Source organism: Chrysemys picta, chromosome 3 (assembly GCF_011386835.1).
Source record: "Chrysemys picta bellii isolate R12L10 chromosome 3, ASM1138683v2, whole genome shotgun sequence".
Lineage (NCBI taxonomy): Eukaryota > Metazoa > Chordata > Testudines > Emydidae > Chrysemys > Chrysemys picta.
This window is the reverse complement of record NC_088793.1, coordinates 94,496,360-94,522,889: the sequence shown is the minus strand read 5'-3', so window position 1 is coordinate 94,522,889 and position 26,530 is coordinate 94,496,360. Positions and strand designations below refer to the sequence as shown.

The window sequence follows — 26,530 nt, the reverse complement described above, 5'->3', positions numbered from 1 at the left end:
TGCCACAAGACATTCCAGCGAATGCCGTTCTCCAGGTGGCTTGTAACATCTGGGATAAAATTCCACCAAGGTAAGGGTGGAGGTGGCCCAGAGACAGATCCCCTATTACATGGGTTCATCAAGTCTGTTCCGATGTTGGACTCTCAGGCCATCAAAAAAACCTTTGTGTTTGTGCAGGAATGGACCAAATGGCAAACGATCGCACTGTCTGGCTAAGCGTTGAAAAAAGTAGTATTGCACAGCCCCGATTTCTCTCAAGAATTCATCCTACAGATACCTCGCACGGTGCCATGGATGCCGTGCTATCCCAAACCTTCCATGTATAAGAGCACGCTATCCTTAATAAGTAGAAAACTCTTAGACCAGGAAACCTGGTACTCTGTCCTCGAGAAGGAATGCCTGTATACACTGGGCTGTAGAGGCGCTGAGACACCACCTATATGTGGTAAGTGCCCTAGCAGGCCCATTCAAGATGGGTGAAAGTATAAGGGATACCATTTTTCTGGAGCCAGAGGCCTGCAGTTGGCTGGCTGATTAGCCTCACCTGCTGAATCAGAGAAATGAGCTGGAACTTAATTGGCAGATTCTCATAAAAGAGGGCAGCAGGAACAGGACGGGGGAGATGACAATGCCATCCAGAAAGTTGAGGGGCCAGGCAATACAGGTGACATATTAAACAATATTCTCAGATTTTTAACACCAGAAAGGACCATAATGACCTCCTGCATAACACAGGCCATAGAACCTCACCCAATACTTTTTATTTGTTAGTTTTGTCTAGAGAAACATGCAACTATTCAGTAATCAATTTTTTTTTATTTTGGGGAAAAACCAAGTCACACAATGTTTATTCCCTATACAGTTCAGTACTCCGTGTTTCTAGATACTCTATTAAAAACTAAAAGATAATTCCTTCTCAACATTTTTAACAATTAAGTAGGACAGATTTGACTTATCAATAATCAAAGACATTTGACAAATACAAGGGTTGGTCATTTGCAGGTGCATGTAACATCAAATTTATGGTAACCAAGTATTTAACTCTGAGGTGAACAAACAAAGCATACACACAGTTGGGCCTTGATCCTACAGTGCGTTCGACAGTGGTGGATTTCTGGGCACATGTGGTGCACACTGCAAGACTGGAACCTGTTTTCATTTTCCCATAACAAGAACTTCTCATGTTGTCTGAAATCAGGCTTCTCACTTTGGGCAATTTTCTTTTCCATTATTATCAATTAATTTCTCACCTGGTAGTAGCTGCTAGATTAGTGGCAGCTTAGGGAGAAGGGACAATGTCACCTCTGGTACCTGAAGGTAGGGAATAACCAGCTAGAGCAGGGCTGCTGGGCACGTGTAGGAGACAGCACAGAGCTGTGCCAAGGGCAGGAACTCTCAGCTGCAGTTCATGGTTGTCTGGGATCCTCACCCCAAGTTCCCCCCATATCACAGCCCACCCTCCTCCTGGAGCCCCAACCTCCTCCTAGAGCTCCTCCCCTCTGCCCAAGCACCGCCCCTCGCTATACCTTGCTCTGAAGCCCCGCCCTGCACAAAACTCCGCCCCTCGCTGGGGTTAGTTCTACTCTGAAGCCCGGCACACTCCCCCACCCACTCCTCTGAAGTCCCACCTCCTTGCGGCGCCCCTCCCGGCTCTGCACGCGATGCCCCCTCAACGCCTGCGCAGTGAGATTTCTCCTTCCGCGGCGCCGCTCGTTTTTAGTGGGTGACGCCTTCCAGAAGTGACGAATGCGCCAGCGTCAAAGAGGCCGGAAGTGCCCGTCTGGAGGGTAAACAACAAGCTGACTAAGGAAGAAGCTGCGGGACTCGCCTCCATCTTTAACGCGCCGGAGTCCGCCGCCCGCCTGGGAGATGGGGGGCGTCCTGGGCCTGTGCTCCATGGCGAGCTGGGTAACGTGGGGGCGGGTAGAGCGCGGTGTCTGGGCCCCGGCGCGGGGCGCGGTAATCCCCGGGCTCTGCGGGGGCCTCCGTGAGCTGCGCCTGGCCCCGAGCTCCCGCCCAATGGTCCTCACGGAGCCTTTGCCGGGGCTTTGCCCAGGCGGGATTTAATTCCCGAAAGCGGCGCTGCCGCCCCAGCGGAGCCGCATGTCTCTGCAGGGCCGAGCTCCCTGCTCCGCCGTTACACTTCCCCTTCAGTCCTCCTCGGACTCCGGATCGTCTCCCTCGCTGCCGCCCTCAACACAGGGAAACGGCTTAACTCGGCGTGTCAGGCTGGCCACATGCCGACTCCGTCGGCTTGGGTCTCAGCCTAACTGCCCTGGCTGGTGATGCCGCTCGTCAGGAAATAGGGGCATTTACTGCCCAGGAAAATGTGCTGGCTTTTCTTCAGATCTGCAAAAATAGTGAAACTGTACCTGATCCCAGTATTGAGTTTCACAGTGTTCTTCACCCTTACTGTGGGTACCCTGCAAAAATGCTACCTCCATCTTATTGAAATTAGACATGTCTAGTCTTTCCTCATGGCTCACTTAGCAGCAGCTGCATCCTCTGTAGCATCTTCTCTCTCACCAAGACTCTTCGGTTACTGCAGCACAGTCTACAATGATGTCACCATCACACTGAGCATTGTTAGGTGCCAGAAATTAATCCTGATTACTTAAAAATATGCTACTTAAAAACAGCTCTATTTAAGACTTAAAAACTCAGTGGAAAAATATATGAACTATTACGACTCCTCTGTGTGGGAAAGATTTTTTTTTTCCCTTAAGATATTACCGGCTTGCTAATTATCTTGAAGTCATGCTGTGTACCACTGCAATTTAGTTGCTGTGCAAATAGGAAGAATAGGGAAAAGGATCAGTTTTGGAGATCTTGGGTAAATATTTTTTTAAAAAAATCAATGGGACTTAGTGTCCTGAGTAACTTGGGTGCATTTAAAAATTTTTTTGCACCTTGTTTTGAATGAAATACCATTGGTTTAAAAACAAAAATGTGATGTACAGAATTCCATTTCTTTCTGTCTTCTGAAAAAAGTAAATATATGTGCTAAGTTTAGAAATAAAACTAGTGAAAGTGAAGTGAGGGAAATACAGTAACTGTAATGAGGTTCTTGTAGGACATTTGTTGTTGGTTGTTTAGTAAAATCCATTTACAATTAACTGATCTGCCATTAATTTTCTCACTCATGCTTGCATGCGCAGCACACTATCATGATGCAAAAATCAACAGTGGGTCTCCCTTATTCAGGATTAGTTAAGGAAAGTAGAAACTTGAATTTTCTAATTTCTTGTTAAATTGATATGGTAATCATAGAATTGTTAAATTAATAAATGTAAGCTTTCTTGCTGATGTAGGTGTAAATATATTTGTTATATTATATAGATGTTATATATCTCTAATAAGGCACAGATCCTTTTTAAGTGTGTGCAGTAGAAAAATGAAGTGTTAGAAAATATGTTAACTCACGTGTTAATGTGCTAAACAGCTTAGAGATGGTGCATGATTAGACATAGTCATGTTTAAAAATATGCTACTTGGTCCTGCTTGGGTAACACTTTTTAAAATGACTATATTAGCCGCTAATGGTGTTACTAACATAAATCATGCTTTAATTCACATTTGCTAACATAACTTATTTTCACAGTGTAGACTCAGCCTTTCTGACCTCTGAATTCTAGCTCTAACAAGGCCAGGATATTTAGATAAGTGTATGTAGAAAGTGACCCTTGTGCACTCTCTGCATGCAGTGTATGATGTCTTGTTAAAGTTACAGAGTTAGCTGTACCTCTCTCTGGTCTCTGTGAGACCTTTTGATGTCTTGCCCTCTTGCTTTTTCCTCTCCTGCGGTAGAATCACAAATTTCTCCCACTTTTAGACCAAGTCTTGGGCTACTGTACCCTGTGAATCAACCTGCTGACCCAGCATGTCTGACTGAGGCCATGTCTACACTTAGATTGACTCTGCTGTGATTGATGCAGCAGGGGTCGATTTAGCCGGTCTAATGAAGACCCACTGAATTGACCGCAGAGCGCTCTCTGGTCTACTCTGGTACTCACCTTAATCTTCTTGTCCCAGTAGAGTCGACGGGAGAGCATCTCCCTTTGACGCAGTAGACACTGCAGTAAGTCGACCTAAGCTACGTCAACTCCAGCTACGTTATTCACGTAGCTGGAGTAAAGTAACATAGGTCAACTTTCCGCAGTAGTGTAGACAAGGCCTGAGTAAGAACGTGAGGTTCTCTCCTTCAGGAGTATGTGAATAGGTTAACCAGACTGCCTTTTAAACCAACGTATTGTTCAATCTTAACTGTAGGAACAAAGCATAACAAGAAGAAAAGACTTTTAAAACAGTAAGCAGTCTGCATATATGTCTGTTACTTAAAGCCATACCATCCTCTGGTGGGTTCAAGACCTAACTTCTTCAGATACTTCAGCAGGTCCTGGATGTTTGTTTTTGTTCCTCTGAACAGCTCCCCAACAGTTGCCTTCCTCCTTAGAGAATCACTTTTTATCCATCCAGAGTTCTTTGGTCTCTTAGTTCCTGGGCTTTTTGGCCCTGCTGTCCTAAACCAGTTTGGTGGGCCTGAATGGGAGGTCAGTTCAGTTGCCTGGCCAATGGCTCTCCCATTGTCCTGGAATAACCCTCTGTGTTTGCTGAGGGACAGTCATTGTTTCGCTTTCCTGTTAGTTTCGCAACAGCCCTGTTGATTTAACCCAGATAGTCATATAGTAAACATCCCAATATTTAACCAAAAAGAAGAACAGGAGTACTTGTGGCACCTTAGAGACTAACAAATTTATTAGAGCATAAGCTTTCGTGGACTACAGCCCACTTCTTCGGATGCATATTTAACCGAATATTGTCATATGGTAACATTCCAATAACCAGATCAACATACAGCATACATAAATTGTTACAGAGCAGCTCCATGTCCACCACAATGACTATGTGGCTGATGAGTTCACTTGAAGTATGGTAATTGCAGAATGAATCATAGCTGTGTGCCATGGACAAAAATTCTTTAAATCCTAAATTTAGGGCATTCTTACTACATATCATAAAATAATGCAAATGATAACAAGTTAGCTCATTTGTTGATACGTTCTTCCCAGATATGAGTGGAATTCAGAACATGAAGCACATACTTTGCCTGCTCAATTTGCACAAACACATTTACTTTCTAAAAACTGCTAATGGCCAATGAATTCTTTTTTGCTGTATTTCCCTGAAAACAGAGTGGCCTCAAGAAGCAATTGTAATATGATCTCTATTATAAACACATAATTTGCATGTCTTCACTTTCAAGGCCCTTCACAGCCTATCCCTACCCTCCCTGTCTCCTCTTATTCAGTTTCAAAAGGTCAGCTCCCACTGCTAATTGACCAATGATGCCAACCTCCATTGCCTGCTTGTTAAATTTTCAAACAAGCACCTTCATATTTTCTCCCATGCTCCCTTTCACGCTTGGAACGAACTCCCTGTAAATGGCTGCAAAACTAACTCATTATCCCTCTTCAAATCCCTTCTTAAAATTCTCCTTTACCGTGGTGCCTGCAAAAAACTTGACAATGCTTAGGCTGCTGGTATGCTGAGACCACTGCCTATTATGCTGACCACTATTGTCTCTCTGTTTCCTTGTATTCCCCCGTTGGTTTGTCTGTATCCATACGGAGTCTCTTGTCTTATACATAGATTGTAAGTTCTTTGAGGTAGGGACAGTCTTTTTGTTCTGTTTATACAGTACCTAGCACAGTGTAGTCCTAGTTCATGGCTGGGTTTCACAGGAACTGTGATGCTACAACAATAAATACAGTAGAACCTAAAAGTTACGAACACAGAGTTGTGAACTGACCAGTCAACCACACACCTCATTTGGAACCAGAAGTATGCAATCAGGCAGCAGCAGAGACACTCCCCGCTTCCCTTCCCTTCCCCCCCAAGCAAGTACAGTACTGTGTTAAATGTAAACAACTAAAAAAGGGAAAGCAGCATTTTTCCTCTGCATAGTAAAGCTGTATTAAGTTAATGTTCAGTTGTAAACGTCTTAACTTTGAACAAAATGTTTTGGTTGTTCTTTCATGAACATTTCAGAGTTATGAAAATATCCATTCCCAAGGTGCTCGTAACTCTGAGGTTCTACTGTAATGTGTATGAGTAGTGTGCCTAGGAATCTCTTGTTCTGTGATGTGCATGTGTAATTGCTATTTACGCAAGCATGAACAATGTCAGGACGTGATTTTTCAGAGTGAGGTTGTGGCCAAAAGTCACGATTTTAAAAAAAGAAAGCATCTGCCTGTGTGATAGTCAGGCATTGGGACCCAGGGACAAGGAGAAAATTGTTCTTTATTTATGCTACTGCTTTACACTTTTGCATTCTTAGTTAGGAGCAAGCTGCAGCAGTCACTTGAGCACTGAGTGAGTGACTTATGACAAAGGATCCTAGTTTTCTGTGATAAAAAGCCCAAAATTCTCCAATTAAAAAAATCCATTAAAATTCATGTTTTCCTGTGATTAAAATGAATAGCTGAACTTTAGTTCCCCGTGCCACAATATGTATAGTTATCGGTTGAACGCAATGTTTCTTGGTATATAGTAGAACTCCATTTATCCAAATGTCCATTATCCATCTCTCTGTATTAACTGAAACATCAGCCGCATAGAGCTGGCAGTATCTGGGGCTCGGGCAGTCAGTCGGAGCCCCCTCCCATCGTAAAATAAGGGAAAGAAAGCTCTTTGCCAATTCTCCTGATTATCTCAATTTTTGATTATCTGATCTGGCCCCAGTTCCAATTAGATCAGCTAAATGGGGTTCCACTGTAAATTTAAAGCGCATTCAAAAATCAACCACAAGAAGTGGAGGTTGCACACATTGAATAAGTGACACTGGTACTTTCAGTAAAATTTAGTTAATCGTTAATGTTTTTATTTTTTCACAAAATGTGAAAACTAAAGATCTCTGTACAAACACAAATTCCACTTTTTTCCATGGAAAATTGATTTCTAGGATCCCTGCTTATGACCCAGGGCTTCATCAGAGCAGTGATTCTTGCACAGATGGTCCCTAGCAGAAGCTGGTGAAGCAATTCCTTCTCTGCCAAGCCCCCATTCAGCCCAACAGCAGCCAAAAATCTTGGAAAAAGGATTCGGTGCAAATGACTCAGATGTGGAAAAAATAATCTGGGTTATGGGTGTTGCTTGAGGAACAAGTTGGTTTTGGAGCATCATGTAGGGAAAGGTTAAGATCTATGTTAGAGCATCAAGTGTTGGCTATATAGCTTAAACCAGTGTTTGTCATACCCTATCACATTACCAGTCTGTTGCCTGCCATCTGCCCAAACACATCTTGAGATGTAGCTTTTAGTGGAAAAATCAATAGCAGAAGCAAAAGATTATTGCAGCCTTTTATGTGCGGAAGTGGAGGGGAAATGGACTAGGATTGTGCTCTCTAAGTGCTGTAACTCTCCTTCTGTGGCTTTATTTATACTCTCTGAAAGGTGTTTCTCTAGTAGAGTACTGTGATAGCTCTTGGCTGCTCCAACCTTGAAGAACAGCAAATACAGATGAAGAGGGTAAAAAAGATTGGGGATGACTACAAGACCACAGGAAACACTGAGCTAGCATTGAGTGATTCTGATATGGGTAACCTAACATTTCCACTGGAAACTACATGACCACCAAAGTTTAGATATTTAATTACCCGCCCGCACTACCTACCATAGAATAAAACAATGTTATTCCCTTTTAACTAAATTATGAAGAAAACTACATTTAAAAAGAAAATATCTTGGGGTGATCCATATTCCTAGATATTCCTTTCAATTGTTATCTGATTGACATTCACTTGTGCAGTCCCAACCACATTTAATGCAATCTGTGGGTGGGAGAACCCTGCTAAGAGATAAAACGTTATAGGTTTACAATGAAATAATATATATTTTCCTATTTAAGAGCAAACTGCATCCAGATGTGCTAGAGCAATGAGTGAGTTATTTTGTCCTCAAATATAACACTTTTTCTCAAGATATCTGCAAAGGTAGTAGAAAGGAATACCGTGCAACTGAAAATACTTGCTAGATATGAACTAATTATGTGTGTGTTCCATTTTTGTTTTACTCTTGGATTTTTGAATCCTTTCTATATTGTGCAAATTAATCAAGTAATTGGGAATTACCTGATGTGTCTTGGTTTGAATAGCTACCAAACTCTGTCAATAAGCAATATTTTTTTAACAGAAGGATTGGACCATTTTATTTCTATTACAGAGGTGCTGAGAAAGCTAAGTAACTGGCATGAATAGCCCTTAAACGTTAATGTACAGGCATATAGAAACTGACAGTCCTTCCCTAAAATATCTGAGTATATAAATAAAAAACCCCTAGAACAGCAAAATGTTAAACAGATTTCACAGGCAGAGATTTCCTTAGCTAAATAAGAACTGACCATGGTGCAACATTTAGGGCCCCCTCTGCACCAAAATAACCCCAAACCTGTGAACTTTCCCCCAAAGAAGTTAACTAGTGTCCTTGGAAAAACAGAAGTAATCTGCCTTGTGCATTGATGCAGACTTTAACATTTGCAATGATAGGTTTTAGTGTAGAAACCTAATTCCTTGGAACATTCACTGGGCTAGATAAAACAATGTAACATGCTATAGGGAATGATCTTGCATTGTTAAGGAGGTGGGCTAGATTTTTCCATCACTAAAAATCCACACATCCTGCGTAAATCTTTGAATAACGTAATAAACAGCTCATAATTGTTTAAAGTAAACTGTTCTATAATCTATCTTTCCTCCAGATACCATGTTTATGTGGCAGTGCCCCATGTCTGCTGTGCCGATGCTGCCCCAGTGGAAACAACTCCACCATAACTAGGCTGATTTATGCTTTCATCTTGCTCCTTGGAGTGAGTGTTGCCTGTGTCATGCTAATGCCAGGAATGGAGGAACAGCTGAAGAAGGTCATTATTTTTCTGCTTTCATGTTTTGGTAGAACAGATGTTGCAAAATAGTTAAGAGTCACATACTTTCATGTTGTCATGCTTCATGCTGTGAAGTACTTGCATTGCTACTAGTAAACATGCTTGTAATATTATTTGGAGTCATCAGATAATCTTAAAAGTTCTGTTTAAGTATAAGCAACTGAATCTTGGAAGAAGGGCAAAGTTAATTGGTATGCAGTTGTCATATAAGCAGCAGCCTTCAGAAGTAAAGTTTAGTCTCTTGAATTACTACTTAGGTCCAAGAGCTGCTCCAACACAACACATTTGTATGTAGAATAATACATTTTCTGATTTCATTGTGTTCTACTTGCTAAATTTTAGCTTTTAAATCTGGGAATATATAAGGTGAAATCATTTTTCTTAGTGACACATTTTTCTAATGGTAATAAGTAATTTGTACTGCAATTAATTCAACTGATTAAAATAATTGTGACTTTTCTAATATGGCTTGCTAGTCATGTATTGAACAGACTGCTGTAATTACATCAGAGGTCCCCAAACTGGGGCATCCCTCCCCCCGCTCCGGGGTGCATGTGAAGGAACATCTGGGGGCATGGTGGGGTCTGGGCCAGCCCCCACCGGTAATTGGGGAGGGAGCACCATTCAGCCCCGCCTCTGGCTCCCGGCCCTGCACCTGTCCCTGTCCCCAGCCTTGGCTGTGGCCCCAGACCCACCCCCAGCTGCAACCCCAGCCTCAGCCCCCTTACTTCATCCATGTTGCGGATAGGAGTAAGGGGGGCATGACCCTCAAAAGTTTGGGGACCACTGTCCATTTAAATACTTAATCGATCCTAGTATCCTTAATTTTGTTGAATCTTAATTTTCCCAATTAAATGTTACACATCTGATGTGGGTTAAGGAGTGTATCTTGTGGTCTCGTCCTTTGTTAAAATCAAAGTGTTTGTAAATGCTCTTTATGCTATGGGAGAGTAACCACTTTAGAACTTGGGGAAAGCCATTTTAACCACTTGGGAAAGATATATAGTATGGCCTTGTAAAGTGTGGTTTACAGTACATCAGACTTTAAAGAGTTGTGGCTAATATCCTGATATGGACAGAAACAGCTACTATCAGCTATATTTTTGTAGTTGTCCCTGGTACTTTGCTCTTAATTGACTGCAGTGCCTTTTTGGAGGCTTTTATTTTTCTTGTGTCCAAATAGACCTAAGAATGTCTGCCTTTTGTTTTGTTTCATTACCATCAGAATAGTTGTTGTCATCAGAAATGTACGCAACTCTGGGGCTGTTATTAGTGTTGTTTCAGACCAGCAAATGGAACTTAAGTTACCTTGTGAGTCCCAAAAGATTGATGGTGGCTCAGTTGTGTTGTTTGAATTCTCTTGGGGGTGGATGTGTGTGTGTGTGATTTTTAGTAAGTTTGTTTTATAATTCTAACTCACACATTAAATTAATTGTTTTTAAAGCAAACCTAATCTGTTTAGTGGACTGTCTGTTTGCATAATTCATGCAGCTATGCAATGTTTGTATTTTTAAGTGATGTATTGTGGTGTAAATAATTTTACAGAATTAAGTGATGTATATTTTTATTAATAAAATAAAAATATGTATTTCTTCATCAGAAGCATCTAAGAGATCATTGAAACATTTTGTGTTAATCATAGATTCCTGGATTTTGTGATGGAGGGATTGGAACAACCATTCCTGGTGTGCATGGTCATGTGAATTGTGATGTCTTAGTCGGATACAAAGCGGTGTACCGTGTGTGCTTTGGTATGGCCATGTTCTTCCTTCTGTTCTCCTTGTTGATGATCAAAGTAAAGAGCAGCAATGATCCAAGAGCAGCAGTGCACAATGGGTAAGATACGAGAACAACAACTGTGACTGTTTGGTGTGTATGTATGATATAGCTATTTGTGAAAATAACTATTAGGTAAACACTCCAGTGAGATCGACTGTGAGATGAAAAAGGAATTCTTTAGCAGATGGAAGTATAGTTCAGGCCAAATCAAATATTTTAAGGAAGTGAGGGAGGAGGGAGATGAACATGAACACACCCCTTCAGTTGTAACAGCTTACTATCAGAATTTGAATTACAGTTATGGAAGATCTGAAGGTGAGGGATAGCTCAGTGGTTTGAGTATTGGCCTGTTAAACCCAGGGTTGTGAGTTTAATCCTTGAGGGGGCCATTTAGGGATCTGGGGCAAAAATCTGTCTGGGGATTGGTCCTGCTTTGAGCAGGGGGTTGGACTAGATGACCTCCTGAGGTCCCTTCCAACCCTGATATTCTATGAGTCTGTTCAAAGTCATCTTGAAATTATAGTTATTTCCACCCCATTCAATAACAAGTCTGTTATTCTTCCCCTTCTTTCTTTTTTTGGTAGAGAGAAATTATTTTGTACTTTTTGAACTTCCAGATGGTTTTCCCCCCGTATTTTATTATATTCATATCTAGGATAACCTAACCAAACATAATGGTAAAATACTAGTTCTTTGAGAAGCTGACTGATTCTATTGGAGGTCTTTCCATGGCTCCGCTTGTGCACAGTATAGTTGTTAAAACAGTGGAATCCAAATTGCTGTCATTAGAACATGGCTCAAAACACATAAGACAGTTTCTACAGTGCAAACTCTTAGCACCCATAGTGATAGCTGCTGAACAGAGTGTTTTCAAGATGTTTATATCGCAGAAGATGAAGATTCACCTGCTGTTACCCACAAACAACCGCATAATATGGAAAGAGTGATTCATTAAAATAGGAAAGACGAGGCAATCTCCAGGGATTAGCTGCTTGGGTTCTACTGAGCTCACTTTGACAATTTGGACTTCATTGTATAAATCTCCTGAAATTAATAAAGCTGTACAGAATTGCATTCCCATGTTGCAGGGGGAAAATCAGTTTAGACAGACCACGACAGCCAACTATGCTTTATTTACTTTTTTTTTGTTTCTTTAGATTTAAATAATAAAAAGACACCTATACAGGTTCTAGGTTCTATATTGTAGATGCAATGGTCAGAGTAATACCCTCTGCATTAAAAAGCAGATATGAACAACAATGAGACATGAACAATAATTCAACTAAGCCAGCCATGTACAAGAATCTCCTTTCTACTTCCCATCATTCTTGGACCATACCCTCAAACCTTTCTAAAATAAATGGCTTTTCAGCATGCCTTTTATATAAGCAAGAGGAGGAAGTATCCACCATGCCAGGAGATGATTTAGCATCTTTGATTTTGCATACTAATTATGGCAAACTCACACTGTGGTATAGGTACTTAGGAGTACCAACACCTTTTTGCATCCCTTGAGCTGTCATCTTCCTTGCACATATATCATCTTCTGGCATGGATGAAATTGAAAAGGACACCTTTTAACAGTGCATTTTTTAAGGCACTTTTCTTATTAAAAATATATACAAATTTTGCATGGTGTGAAACCTTTTAACCTAAGAGACCACTTCTCAAATAACCTGTTGTGGCAGATGTCTTTGTCCTGGAGGCTCATGTTGTCTGCTCCTGAGGCTGAACTGTCAGATCAATTGCTGTCCTGTTTCAGTCCTACCCCTGGAATTTACTCCTCGTGGTAGCCTGTCAGAGTTAGTCTAGCAAGATTCTGGGTTAAAAATCTGTCTGGGGATTGGTCCTGCTTTGAGCAGGGGGTTGGACTAGATGACCTCCCAAGGTCCCTTCCAACCCTAATATTCTATGATTCTATGAAAAGCCTACAGAACTCCAGCAGTAATCCTTGGAATGCTTAGCAATTTTAGATTGTAGGAATATAGTATTCTTCCCCAAAGTTAAACCAGGTAGGTACACATAGGTATTCTAAACTTTTAGGTAATCTGAAAAGGATCTGGAATTAAGCATGTTATTTATGCAAAGCTTGGACCTACTCTTAGTTTATCAAGGTTATTCTTCCAAGTTGATGAGGAGGAAATCAAACTCCTCACATGGATACAGAAACTGGAATTAATGCATTATAGATTGTGTGATTAGTGCACTGAACCATCCAGATTTTAAAATAAGCTTTGCTTGCTTTTAAAACTCAAATAGAGCCCCTCTCCTTCTATGTGCTCCTCCCCCACTCAGTTTGATAATGTTAAAAAAAATCCCCCCAAATTGAAATTTATTCCTCTATAGAACTGGATCATGTTCTCTCAAGCTGGGGTGTCGGAGAATCTCATCATGGAAAGGTGAAGAACCACTCAACTAGATTTTTACCTCTGATGTCATTGCTTGTTGCTTTGTATGTGTTACTGGACATATACCTCTGTATTATTATTATTTATGTTACCATACTACTTAAGAACCCTAGGCGTGGACCAGGACCCTATTATTTTGCTTTGTCTTTTGAGCTATATTAATTTTTTATAGATGGAACTGGTAGTACCACCTATAGTTAAGGTTGCCGAACACTTCCTATTATAACAAACTGGAGACAGGATTTTATAACTTTGCCCAGCTTTGACTATTCAGACTGAAATTTTCCATGCTGGGTGTCTACCTGAGGCTGAATTTTTAAAGAAAATTAAGCAAAAGTGGTCCACCAGTTCTGAGAACAAGATTAGGGAAATACCCACACACACAGGCAAAACAATGTGTTACAGCCATTTTGTTGAGAAGATCTAGTCCCTCCTTGCTTTGGAGTAGGGGCTTGGAATTTGGAGGGCAGTTTTCTATGTGATTAGATGTTCCTTTTGCTATACCTGTGGAGGGGAAATACCAAAGTATAGCTAAATTACAAGCCTTTCAAAAATCTGCCTGTCTATGCTCAGGAGACACTTGCTGGTTTGGTAGCTAAATTTTTCAGATTCCATCTGCACTGAGCATGCTCCCTTCCACTCCAGGTCTGCAGGGGCTGAGAAGAACTCTCCCTACAGTTGCTATTGCTGGTTGTGGGCACAGAAACTGAGAGCAGGTAGACTTTCTGTCCTGGGAGCCAAAAGGGGAAGGGAACTGGAATTAAGGGCCATTTCGGGTGAAGACAGATTTCACGAGGTGGAGTGAGAGGACGATTGGAACTGGTTGGTCAGGGAGATTGGGTGAAGGAGTCTGAACAGGGTGGAGGGGATTGGGATGAGAAGCCTAGAGAGGGAGACCGTCAGTGGGAGTGGGTGGGGGTTGTGGGAGTGGGCCGCCAACATGGAGCCTATGGGGTAGAATAGAACTGTCTAGATTAGGAGTCTAGGAAACAAGTACAAAAATCCACTTTAGCAATTTAAGATTCTAAAATGGCAAGGCAGTGTTAACCCCCCGTCCCTGCACCCCCTAGCAATGTGTAAATAAATAAAAAAAAAACTTAAAAAAGGGAATCAAATAAAAGTGGATTTTTTTTTTTAATTAAAAACATTGTAATTTTTATGCACCCTGGATTCAACTGTATGGTACTATGGGTGGGGCATCAGAACAGGAGTTTGAACTGACATCACTCAGAAGCTGTGTGTGTACACTCGGGAGTAAGAACAAAAACTGCCTAGTCTAAACTTTTCTCTTCTTGATGCTTCTCTTTGCCTCACTACAAAGATATTTTAATTTAGTGAGCAGTATCTCCTGTGTTTTGCAGGAGTAGTTAATGAATACATTTCTCAGATATGCACAAACAAAGAAGCAAAGATTATGTATTTGAAATGAAAGCTAAAATAGGCAAACTTTAAATCCTGTCATTTCAAATCATTAACTTTCATCTAAATTGTCCTCTTTTGAATGCTTATAAAATACATCAGTTATGTGAGCACAAACACAGATTAAAGTTTTTTTTACCCTAAATCCCTTGATGTCTTTTTGTTTTTGATTTCTTCTTTAGATTCTGGTTCTTCAAATTTGCTATAGCAGTAGCAATTAATGTTGGAGCTTTTTTCATCCCAGAGGGACCCTTTACGACTGGTAAGATAACACTGAATTACATCTTATTGCATGTGATGCAGTATAACTTACTTTAAAATAAACCTCTTTAAATGTAGCTGCAAACCCTCTTTCTCACTATTGTTTTTTTCCCCCTACCCATAAGTTTGAGCGGTAAAACTTCCATTGTTCTGACTGGATTGCATCTGATTTTTCTTTACAGTGTGGTTTTATGTCGGCATGGCTGGGGCCTTCTGCTTCATTCTTATTCAGCTGGTCTTGCTTATTGACTTTGCTCACTCTTGGAATGAATCTTGGGTTGAAAAAATGGAGGAAGGAAATTCAAGATGTTGGTATGCAGGTAACAGAACTTTTATACCATTTCGGTGTGCATTTTGAAAACCTAGTGGAGGTGAGATGTACCAGTGTAGTATATAATGCCATTTTGCCAGGAATGTAATGTACAGAAGAGATCCTGCTTTCATAAACAGCATTTTCTCTCATTCCATAAATTCCAGCCCTATTGTTTATGCTATATCTGTATTTTTACCTGATACCAAAAAACTTCTCGGTAATCAAATGTAACCTAAAATAAATCTACATTGTTGCAGAGGTTAATGTTAACTATGAAACTTTATAGTGCTTTTTTAATTCACAAACCTTGACTTTCAACACTTCACTGTTCTGTTTAGTGACTATAAAAATAAAGCAGGCTATAGCTGCTCCCTATTGATGATAAACATTATCATTAGGGTGACGAGATATCCCATTTTTATGTGGGCAGGAAGGGACAAGCTGCTTCCAGCCACAGGGGAGCGGGGTGGAGAGGTGGGAGGGAGGAAGAGATGAGCTCTGCAAACGCAGGCCAGGTCATCCCTCCCCTGCTCCCCTGTGGCTGGAAGCAGTGTTCCTTCCCTCCCGCACATTGCCAAAAGGCTGCTGCTGGCCATATTCTGGTGTGAACTCTAGCAGAAATCTAGAGGGGGGCATGTGACTCTGTGTGGTGCCGCCCACCCCTCCCCATCCCCCAGAGAGGTGTCCGGGAGTGTGGGTGTGTCACTTCTCCTCATGTGTCGGGGGTGGGGTGGGGAGGGTGACCCCTCCCTGTGTGAACCCTAAGGCCTTAAAGATAAGGTAAATAAAAAAAATCCAACTATGCAGTATTTCTTTTTAACACGGGCTCAGTCAACTTGATGTTAATTTGAACGTTTGTACTGCGTAGTTTTGATTGATTACCATTGATATCACTTCAATATGAGTAATTTTACCAGGTGTCCTGTATTCAGCATAGAGAAATATGGTCACCCTAATTATCACAACTAATTTTTTTTCTGTAAGACCTTTCCTCTTTAGGTATGTATGGTGAGTGGGGCAAAATAGAGGAAGACAGTTAAAATCACTGCACTGGAGTAATGAGATCGTAATAGGTGATCATAAAACTTACGCTTTAGTTTATTTCAGGAGGCAAAAATGGCCTAGTTAGCTAGTTTTCTGTTTGCCTGGCAAGTCTGCTTTTTGAAAATGTGATTTAACAGATTCTTATAAGCCTACATAATTCTACAAAAGATATGTTGAATAAGTATATTGAGAAATAAGCTACTTATAAATTCCTCTCAACAGGTCCAGATTTTACTGATTTTATTTGGGGACAGTGCTGTTAATTAAATTAAATGTAGATACATTGCTACTGGTTTGCCTATCTTGCTTTAACCAACTCCTTGGTAAAGAAGCCTGTACAAATACCCAGTTGAAGTGTTGGAGCATAACTAAAGCCTCAAGTTTCCCATTGGTGGTGGTATTTGTCTTTATGATAGCGCCTTGAGGCATCAGGCAGAATTGGGGCCCCATTGTGCTAGGTGCTATTCAAACAATGTAAAAAAATATCCCTACCCTAAAGAATGTATCTAATTTAAATTTTTAAAACATTTTTCTTTAAGTTTCAGTGTTTTAAATGTGTCCATAACCATTATCTGATACAATTTTGTGGATTCTTAATATAGCAGCACAATCATAAAATATTCTTTAAAGCTAATAATGTATACTTCTTTTAAGCAAATTTAACTGTCTTGTTTGTCTCCCTTCACAGCTCTGCTGTCAGCTACGGCTCTGAATTACCTGCTGTCTCTGGTTGCTGTTGTCTTGTTTTATGTTTATTACACTCGTCCAGAAGACTGCTCCGAAAATAAGGCATTCATCAGTGTTAATATGTTGCTGTGTATTGGCGCCTCTGTAATGTCAATTCTGCCTAAGATCCAGGTATGCTATGTTATTCAGTGAATGTTTGGTTTTTTTAACCCAGAAGCATCTCTCTAGCTAACATTTTAACCGTGGACATTTTGTCAGCTGCCCAATTTAGTTTTCTCCATGTTTCTTGCATATAGGAATCTCAGCCAAGATCTGGTTTGTTGCAGTCCTCAGTGATCACAATTTATACAATGTATCTAACCTGGTCAGCTATGACCAATGAACCAGGTAAGCTTGGCAGACTTAATTTTTTTTTAAAAAAAGGTTATATTCTTTGTAAAGATAAAGTAGCTTCTTTGTAAAGCTGTTCAAAATGGTAAATGACAGGAAGAAAATTCTAGACTAAGAAGAAAATACTCTCTATCATAGTCTTCTCTTCCTGCCTACATACATCAAAAACCTTAACTTATATTTCTCATATATTTGGGGGACCTATTTCATAGAAATGTAAGATTAGAATGGGTCCATCCCTCTGCACTGAAGTAGGATAAAATATACCTACACCAGCCCTCTCAGGTGTTTTTCTAACATATTCATAAATAGGGAGTCTTGGACCGCTCTAGGTAACTTTTTCTAATACTTAACTATCCTTTACAGTTAGAAAGCTTTTCCTAAAACTGAATCTCCTTTGCTGCAAAGTAAGTACATATGTTGCCTTGTGGATAAAATAGTATGTGAAAATGTAATGAAAGACTATCATGCATAAGGGCAGTTAAGATTGTTCAGGGCTTTTTCATTTCTCAACTTCCCGGAACTTCATTTTGCAACCTTAATGTTCTTTTAATGTGATGTGAAGGAAGGGAGAGTATGTATGGAATTTCCTAGTGTTCTTAAAAGAAAAACAAGAAACAAAAATTCCACCATGTTCAACTGTTTGCTAGATAGCATTAAAACGCAGTATTGTGCAATATGTATAGTCAGAGGCAGGACCCTTGTCTCAGTCTATGCACAACTTTCTATACCTTAGCTCCGAAGGAGTCTTATTTTCTTCAGTTTGTCTTCTTTCATATGTATCTATGCTTTATTGTATGGAAGGATGAAGACTCACTACAGATGTTCATATTCTTTCTCAAAAAAACAGATTTTTGGCTAACTGTTAAGAGATCATATGACATCGTTTGTGTACATAGGAAAATTCTTTTAAAAACAAACCCAGACCTCTAGAAATTACATAAATTGCAAAATTTTACAAGAACAGTAGCTGGCCTCTCTCCCTGGTAAATTTTTAAGTTCCTACTTGGGTGCTACAGCCGTTTAAAAGAAGTTTTTTATATTAATGGATAAATGCAGGGGGTTTATGCTCTTTTCAGTTTGAAACAACTGAACTCTTTGCTCAAACATTCAGATATTCCACTGCAGAAAACAGATTTGAAAATCTGCCAAATATTAGCCTTCAGGGTAAAAAACAAACCAAAAAAAACATGACTTTTTTAGAATGTAAGGCTTATGCATCCTTAACTATAGGTATTACTTTATGCTTCACCTATGCTGATGCCATTCGGAGACGCTAGCCATGGGCTATAACTGCAATAATTACAGGAAAGTAGGAGCACATATTCACTTAGGTTTCTCTCTTCTGTGTTTTATCAGAGCTCACTGCAGTTTAGTAAGTTAGTGTATATATAGTTGAGCTTTTAAAAACATTTATAGCATTCTTTCACGTAGCTTAAATCTTCAAAATGAGTGTATTTGAGGTAATACTGGTTAGTACTTACTGTGTAGTCTAAGGGCTAGTCTAAACAGAGCAGGAATGCGCATCACGAAAGTGTGATTTCTAAAGCGCACAAATAGATCTGCATAGACCCTACTGGCATGTATTAAAAGTTCCCTAGTGCATTTTAACATAGTGTGACATAGTGTAAACATGTTAAAGTGCACTAGGGAACTTTTAATGCATGTCAGGAGGGTCTACACAGATCTATTAATGTTCTTGCACTTCAGAAATCGCATCCCCTTAGCATATATGAATATTGCTGCTCTGTGTAAACAACCCCTAAATGACTGTCATGTTTGGCTGCTGGTGGTGTAAAATTTTAGGAATTCTGAAGAAAATGCAGTGTATTTTTGCCACAGTTCAGTAAAGGAATGGAACAGGATCAGTAAAACACTTCATGCATCTTTTAAATGAAGAAACGTTAACTTCAGAATATTTCCTTGTCTCCTCTAACACCTATCTTGTATTGACGTGACATAATTATCACTAGCTTGCTTTACTTTTTTTGTCCTATCCATGATCTTTAAGTCATCTTTCTGTTTCACGAAGTTCTGAACTTTCAAAACTTTTGCATTTACGTTGGACATGAAAATTCCTTGTATTACTGTGTGTTCAGTGTGGAAATAAAAATATTTTCCATAACCATTTACCCTGTTCTTGTTTTGTTTAATTTCTAATGTAATCTCCTTCCCAACTCAGAAAGGAAGTGCAATCCAAGCTTGCTGCGCATAATTGGCTACAACATCACCACCATTCCAAGCCAAGGTCAGGTTGTCCAGTGGTGGGATGCACAAGGAATTGTAGGACTTATTCTGTTTTTGCTGTGTGTTCTGTATTCAAGGTGAGATGAATTAATTGGGATTTAAGTGACTTGTGCTACTGCTAATGATCAGATTACTACAATTTTATTTTTATTTGTCTTCATTCCCCTGAAATACAGCATCCGGACATCCAGTAACAGCCAGGTTAACAAACTGACGCTAACCAATGATGAATCAACACTGATAGAAGATGGGGTACCCAGAAGTGATGGCTCTTTGGATGATGGAGATGATAGCCACCGTGCTGTAGATAATGAAAGGGATGGAGTTACTTACAGTTATTCCTTCTTTCACTTCATGCTTTTCCTGGCCTCATTGTATATCATGATGACCCTCACCAACTGGTACAGGTACACACACTTGAGATGTTGTACTAGTAATGAATGCACAAGATACTACAGTTTTTGGGATTCAAGTTATATTTTCAGATGTCTCAAAAGAGATGCATTCTTTAGTATACGTACCGGTGTGACAGGAATTCTCAAGGGGTAGCATTTATTGCTATGTATGAAATGAATTTGTAGTTAAAAACTAAGCTCTTTTTTAATGGCAATGGTCATCATTGTTAAGGGTGAGGTTCTGCCAACCTCAGTTAAGTGGAGTAGTCCCATTAGATCAATGAAACTTCTATTGGAGTAAGGTACTACCTGAATAAGGATGGTAGAGCCACATTTAACTTGTGACCAACTCACTGAGAGTTCATTATAACATATAGGAAACTATTAAAGGGTCTATTTTGAACAAAAGGAATTTTTTGTTTAAAAACAAACCAATTAAATTGTAGACCGTTGTGGGATTATGGCTAAATGTTTGTCTTGGGTTTCACAGAATACTCAGAACTCAAAAAGGTGTGGGTGGGTGTGAGTGTTTAAAAAGAAAAAACACAAACATACACAAACATAAATTTAATGCTAGGGAAAAGAGTAGGAAAAGAGACCGACAGAATCAGGAAGATTATAGATATCTGCACAGTGAAATAATTGTATGTATTCTGAAATTTCATTGCAAAAGATGCATATATATATTTGTGTGTGTGTGTGTATATATACACTTTTCTATTTATATAAATATAATTGTGAATTATGGGGCAGTAATTCCATCAACGGGATCGGCCAATATAATGTAGAAGCAATAACTAAGATTGTGCAAGAACAGCAAAGAGAAACTTCAAAAAAAAAAAAAAAAATTCTAAAGAAAATAATTTGCAGTATAGTCCCACTCTGGATCTGTTGCTTCTGAGTCATTATTGGTTTGATTTGACTTACCCCAAAGTGTTCAGCATCTTTGGAACACCTTTTGAAAAGGGCAAAAGTCATCCTACATGATTGTTGTTTCATAGCCAGTAAATACCATTCAGGTCTTGTCTGTCCACAAGTTCCTTGCAGCTACATTTGCTTTTGTGCCTGGTTCATTTTTGCAGTTGTTTGACTAGCCTGTTGTGTTATCTTACACTCCACTGACATTCTTCAATTTTATTTCTAATTTTCTTAACTTAGATTTGAAAGCTGGGCTATGTTTGCCCCAAGTGTCTAGACTGATGCACTGCTTCTGTTGATTTTCTATTTTTTACTGTTGCTGGTTGTTTTGTATTGTGTCTTGTTTCTTTGGAATTTTTTAATTTAGGAAAGCTTCTGAAGGGTTTCAAAACGTAGCTCAGTGTACAATTTGAAAATATCTGTACCTGACCAACATAATTGGTATTATTTGCATCTTGAGGATGATAGAAAGTACACATGAAGATGTTGTCCCAGGCTGTCAATACCTTGGGCAAGCACTTTGCTGTCTTCCCTTGAAGTTTTTTCAGTAAATCAAAGTTGGCACTGAGTGTTTTGAAGAGTAAGGGAGACTAGCTTAATATGAGTTATCAAGAGCTTCCCATTAAGTGGTCTGTTTAAAACAGGCTTGTAGTGCCTTGAGGCATTGGAATGCTATTCTTAAGAGGAATCCCTCTGAATGGGATACCGAGACAGCTGATTCTTGCTACATAGGAAATCAAAGTAGAATCTGGAGGTACTCCTCGGGTACTATTTCTCTTTCTGCACAAAGGAGAAGGAAGAAAAAGCTGACCCATCTTCAGGGGGCTTAAGGTTCCCACTTTTTTCCATAGGAATTCTAAGATTCTCATAGGAATTGGAAAGGTCAAATAACTCTAGGGTGGGTATCATGGGGTTTCTTGTAACTTTGATCCTCGAGGATCTGATATCCAAGCTCCTTTATCTAATCATAGACCAGATGGTGCGGGTGTAGGATTGCACTCTGAATACAGCAGACTGCCACTTCCAAAGTACTGAGTGTAGCTGATGGGTGTTCTTCCCAACCTTCTAATGAGAGGAAAAGTAGAGAAAGTATTATCCAATTTCACTGTCTGTTTGGCATCCCTGGACCTTGCGGTTAGATGTTACCACCCAGAAGGTGTACCCATCTTTTTCAATTGGTGGTCTCAAAAACCTCTAACTACCTGCAATAGTGACTTCATAATAAAGTGGGTTTATAGTTATCATAGACTCTTGCCACGAGGATTTTTCAGAATTTCACTCTAATCATTCCGTTAATTTTTTCATGTCTGTGCTGTTGAAACTCTTCACCATAAATGTTGATGTAAAAACACTTCTCTGATTAACTGTTGTGCACCTAGCCCCTGAATGTTCCAGCAAACAGGGTTTTTTTGACATTTTGTTGTTGAGAAAATGTCAGAGAACTGTATTTAAATAACTGGATGATCATATCCCTCATAATAGTTCTTCAGGTCTACAACTCCAAGATGGTGTAATGGCAAACTCAGTCAGAAGATGGTTGTTAGCCTCAGATCTCTTCCCATTCAGGAGATTTGTAGGGAAGCCAAATAGAGCTCTGTGCGCAGTTGACGTTTTGAAGTTTATTTGTAGTTTTTTTTTATAATTACAGGGATCAGATTCTTTATTTTTGAGACATCTTAATCTGAGACTATGCCTATTGTTCATTACAGTAATGGTAAGGTATCACATTTGGCACATAGAGAAAGTTATTTAAGGGGAAAGTTTATACTAGGTAACCACAAGAACATTGAACTGATACTAGGCTTTTAGGATATGTTCGCAAATCCTTTATCTGCGAATTTGCTTTGGCAAGGAATTGACTTCTATAATGAGTTGAAATTAATAATATGCTAACCTATAGGGTAAAGATACTCCAACATTATTAGTTAAATATGGACAAGGGAGGCTGGGCATTTGTATGACTATTCATGACAGCCCCTCGGTCCCATAATAGGTGAGACCACCATGTAAGAGGGAGACCTGGACCATCAGACTTGTTTGGTATGCCAGGTTAGAGGGCTGGACCCTTGCCTCTTACCACCAGATCCCCAAGGAAGGGTGTAAATATATGATCTTATGTGTGAGGAATGGTTAAGATATCACTTTTAATTATATTTCTGCTATCTTTTGATGTGGTTTGGCGCTTTTTTGTCTTTGCTAATGAGCTAATAAAAGTAGTTACACTGTGGGCATAGCAAAGCTTTATCTCCAGTGTGCACACCCAGGTTCCCAAATAGACATTGAATGTAATAACCTTGATTCTATTGTGCTGATTCTTGAACTAAATCTTACAATCCCCCAGTTCTGTAGATCAGTAATAATCAATAACCACTAATGAATCAGTCTACGTTTGAAAGGAACAGGGAAAAAGCAGTTATTGATAATGGAATTGTCATGCAGGCTTGCTTGTGCTTCCTGAAGAACAGGGAAGGTATTATAGAGGTTTAAAACTTTGAGCTAAATCAAACCCAACGTATAATGAGCCTGAGGCACAGTGGTAATCTATTACACCAGTTTACCTTCAGAGAACAAAAATCACAGGTAAGTGACTCTCCCTGTAACTATCTTTTTTTTTTTTTTTTCTTTTTCAGTCCTGACTCTTCCTATGAGACTATGATTAGTAAATGGCCATCTGTCTGGGTGAAGATATCTTCCAGCTGGATTGGCATTGTGCTGTATGTGTGGACTCTGGTGGCTCCGCTGGTTCTTACAAACCGTGACTTCGACTGAGCTGTGCTTCTCCTTTGAACGCTTCAGTTCATTTCACCATTTGTTGAAATTAACAGTATTCCAGACTAAAATGTAGTTGTAAATATGTGCGTGCTTGCTGCCCATGTAATAGACCGTGCCTTGTTCTGCATGATTACCATTAGATCATGTCCTCTTGCCATTTCACTAAATGACTTTTCTAGCCAAGCTCAGTGATTAATTACTATGCCATTGGTTTTCATAGGAGTACTTTAGGTTTAGTGCTGTGGGTGAGGTAGATGTAAAATCAGTCAGTTTGTTGTATTCCCCTCCCTCCCCCAATGCTGCGAGTAGCAAAGGGTACAAGAACAATTGGGTTGGAACTTTATTTAATTAGATGGAGTTAAAAACAGGTTTTATAGGAGGAATTTTAAGCAAATTAGGGCTACTTTTGACAATTCATGTTGCCTTGTTTTCAAAGTCAGCCTTCAGTAAGTTTTGAGCATTTAGGTCAATTCAAAAGGTGCATGTTACACTTCTGTCTGATATCTTGCAGCCTTTTGGCTATGTCTTGTTTTCACCACGTAATATTATGTTAATGTATTTAGCTTGAGTCCTAAATGGAAGGAATTTGAACCTACACTTCTCTGAACATTCTCTTCGGAGCTAGTGTATTAGACGTGCCCTATTCCTGACAAAAGGACACAGAAAAAATAAATATGGTGTGAAGGTTTGGCCCCAGGAGTCAAAGATGTATATTGTAAACCTGTCTTAAAGTATTTAAAAAATACTTTATATATTGCTAAGTTATACTCTGACTCTAATCAAGCTGAGAGGTTGCAAGGAAAGTAGCAAACCTGTTCGCAAAGGATAATGTGTCACTGGCTGGGTGTGACAGCACATGCTTATGATCAGAAGTTTGGAGAAAAAGGAGTACTGAAGTTAGTCATTAGAGACTTGCATTTTATAGCTGGCTTCTACAAAATTATTTAATCTTTAAGTTCAGGGTATTAGAAATTGATCTGTTTTAATATCTTATGGTACCTGTTTCTGCTGGTGTGGACATGTGCCTGGAAAATAGATGTGGGCATCAAGTTAACTAGTTGGGCTGATTTAAAAAAAAACCCAACTTGTACAGTTTTGTGCAGTTCTTGAAAATTTTAAATGCTATTGTGCTTGCTGCTTTGTAATTAAATAAGCTGTGGTGTGTGTATGTATGTGTGCATGCTCTGCTGGTGGTTATGTTGAGACTGACAATCTCAGTGGGAGTGAACCCAGAGCTGTACTTCAGCAGTCATCATATAAACTACCATATGGTGTTTCTACTGCTGTCTCATGTAGCTAATTCTTATCTCATATAAGAGTGTTATTTTAAATTGCTCAAACACATTGGCATAGGCTAAGTAAGACTGACTTGTTAGTCAGAGCCAGTGACATTTGGAGGCAGCTGAAGCCAATACTGTGTACAGTCATTTTGAACATATTACCTATCAATAAACAACTTCAGATAAAGATGTGGTTTTATTTTCTGATGGCTACAAATTAGTCAGGGATGCAGTTTGTATTGAAGACTAAACTACTAGAGTAAAAAGTGCTACAAACTGGTGTTTAAAAAGTTCATATTACATGAAGAGCTTTTTCAACAGCAGGGTTCATGAGGGGTTCCACCCCTTTCTGCCCCCAGTGTAGTGTGACTTGCACCCAATGGAGATAAACTGCTATAGTGCAAATTGCCTGCACTCAACATTTGCATAGGTGGTTAACTTCCTACCCCAGATAAGGCTATAGGTAGATGACACCATCTGACACTTGGTTTATAATTGTAGCTTGAATCACATACTTTATTAACATTAAATAGTGGCAACAAACTAGGCTGCTGATTAAAGGAAGGATAAATGGAGCATTGTATGATTGAGGGACAGGCTTTAAGTCCTGAGCCACTGAAAACAGAAGCAAATATGTCTTGACTACACTTATTGGGCTCATTTGGTTCCATCTAGTACAATTAGCAGTAGCAAGAAAGGGGCAGTGCTCACTTTAATTTGGAATGACTTTTACTGCTTCCAGGTTCTATACTCCTACCTAGCTTAATTAGCTAAGGGTTTTCTTCACTGCACTAGTTACCTCAAGCTTTTTAGTTATACATTGAGTAATATTAAGGACAGGAAGAGAACACCTAAGTTGCATTTCAGCCAGCTGTCTGTACCTTCACTACATTCAAATTAAATGTAGTCTTGTACATCATCCCCCTGAGGACAGGTGACCAAACTTTGGTTTTAACCACTTCTTATGGTTTGTGAACTCCCTTCTTTAAATAGAAGGGATAGAATAAACTCACCTAAAGTTAGGTGACCTTATACAGGAGCAGTGAACAGCCTGAACACTGTGAAAACTACTAAGCACATGCAGCTCTTCAACATGCTAGGCCTAGTCTCTGGGTTGTAATGAACACTGCAGGTGTGGTGCTACCATATTTGGAGGAGGGGAATATGTGTAATTAAAACAAATCTCTTAAATGGTCTAACCTCCATCAATATACCTTTCCATTCAATTGTTTCTTTTAGGTCTGCCTTCTGTTAGATACTCTAAGCCAGTGGTTCTCAAACTTTTGTACTGGTGATCCCTTTCACATAGTAAGCCTGAGTACATCCCCCCTTATAAATTAAATACTAATATTTCACACAATTATAAATGCTGGATGCAAAGTGGAATGTTGTGTGCTGTTGAAGAGCTACTTCCTTCAAACCCAGAGGTGGCTGTATTTCAGTGGAGGCTGAAAACTTTCATGTGCATACTGGCTTCATATAGAGTCTCATAGTATTACAAACACCCATTGTTAACTCAAATGCAGGTCTCTTGCCAGAGCAAGAGACTCAGTTCTCTACTCAGGCAAATATCCATTGACATCATGGGTTTGGGGTGGAGGCTGACAGCTTGTGACCGTCTGAGGGGTCCCGACCCCCAGTCTGAGAACCTCTGCTCTAAGCAATATTTAGTGAAATTAA

General features: G+C 39.7%; 1 protein-coding gene across 3 annotated transcripts; it reads left to right on the top strand.

Annotated features, from left to right (window-relative positions):
- Positions 1–1,606: 1,606 nt before the first annotated feature.
- On the top strand, positions 1,607–25,037 carry SERINC1 (serine incorporator 1). 3 transcript variants are annotated; one of them, XM_065588470.1, is made up of 10 exons: positions 1,607–1,787; positions 8,755–8,916; positions 10,580–10,773; positions 14,726–14,805; positions 14,987–15,124; positions 16,850–17,019; positions 17,145–17,235; positions 19,421–19,562; positions 19,662–19,892; positions 23,429–25,037. In XM_065588470.1, the coding sequence occupies exons 2-10, from the start codon at positions 8,881–8,883 to the stop codon at positions 23,565–23,567; spliced, it is 1,221 nt and encodes a 406-aa protein (XP_065444542.1). In that variant the 5' UTR covers positions 1,607–1,787; positions 8,755–8,880; the 3' UTR covers positions 23,568–25,037. The 3 variants fall into 3 exon arrangements, with proteins under 3 accessions (XP_065444542.1, XP_005280240.1, XP_065444541.1); XM_005280183.5 differs by having other exon boundaries at positions 1,637–1,908; XM_065588469.1 differs by lacking the exon at positions 1,607–1,787 and adding an exon at positions 7,452–7,596.
- Positions 25,038–26,530: the final 1,493 nt, after the last annotated feature.

What these genes read in the sequence shown, in the direction of transcription:
- SERINC1 (XM_005280183.5), top strand. Translation starts at nt 1,870, where the DNA reads ATGGGGGGCGTCCTGGGCCTGTGCTCCATGGCGAGCTGG. An exon ending in AGAGCAGCAGTGCACAATGG is followed by an intron (nt 10,774 to 14,725) that starts GTAAGATACGAG and finishes TTTCTTCTTTAG; the next exon opens with ATTCTGGTTCTTCAAATTTG. An exon ending in CTGTGTGTTCTGTATTCAAG is followed by an intron (nt 19,563 to 19,661) that starts GTGAGATGAATT and finishes CCTGAAATACAG; the next exon opens with CATCCGGACATCCAGTAACA.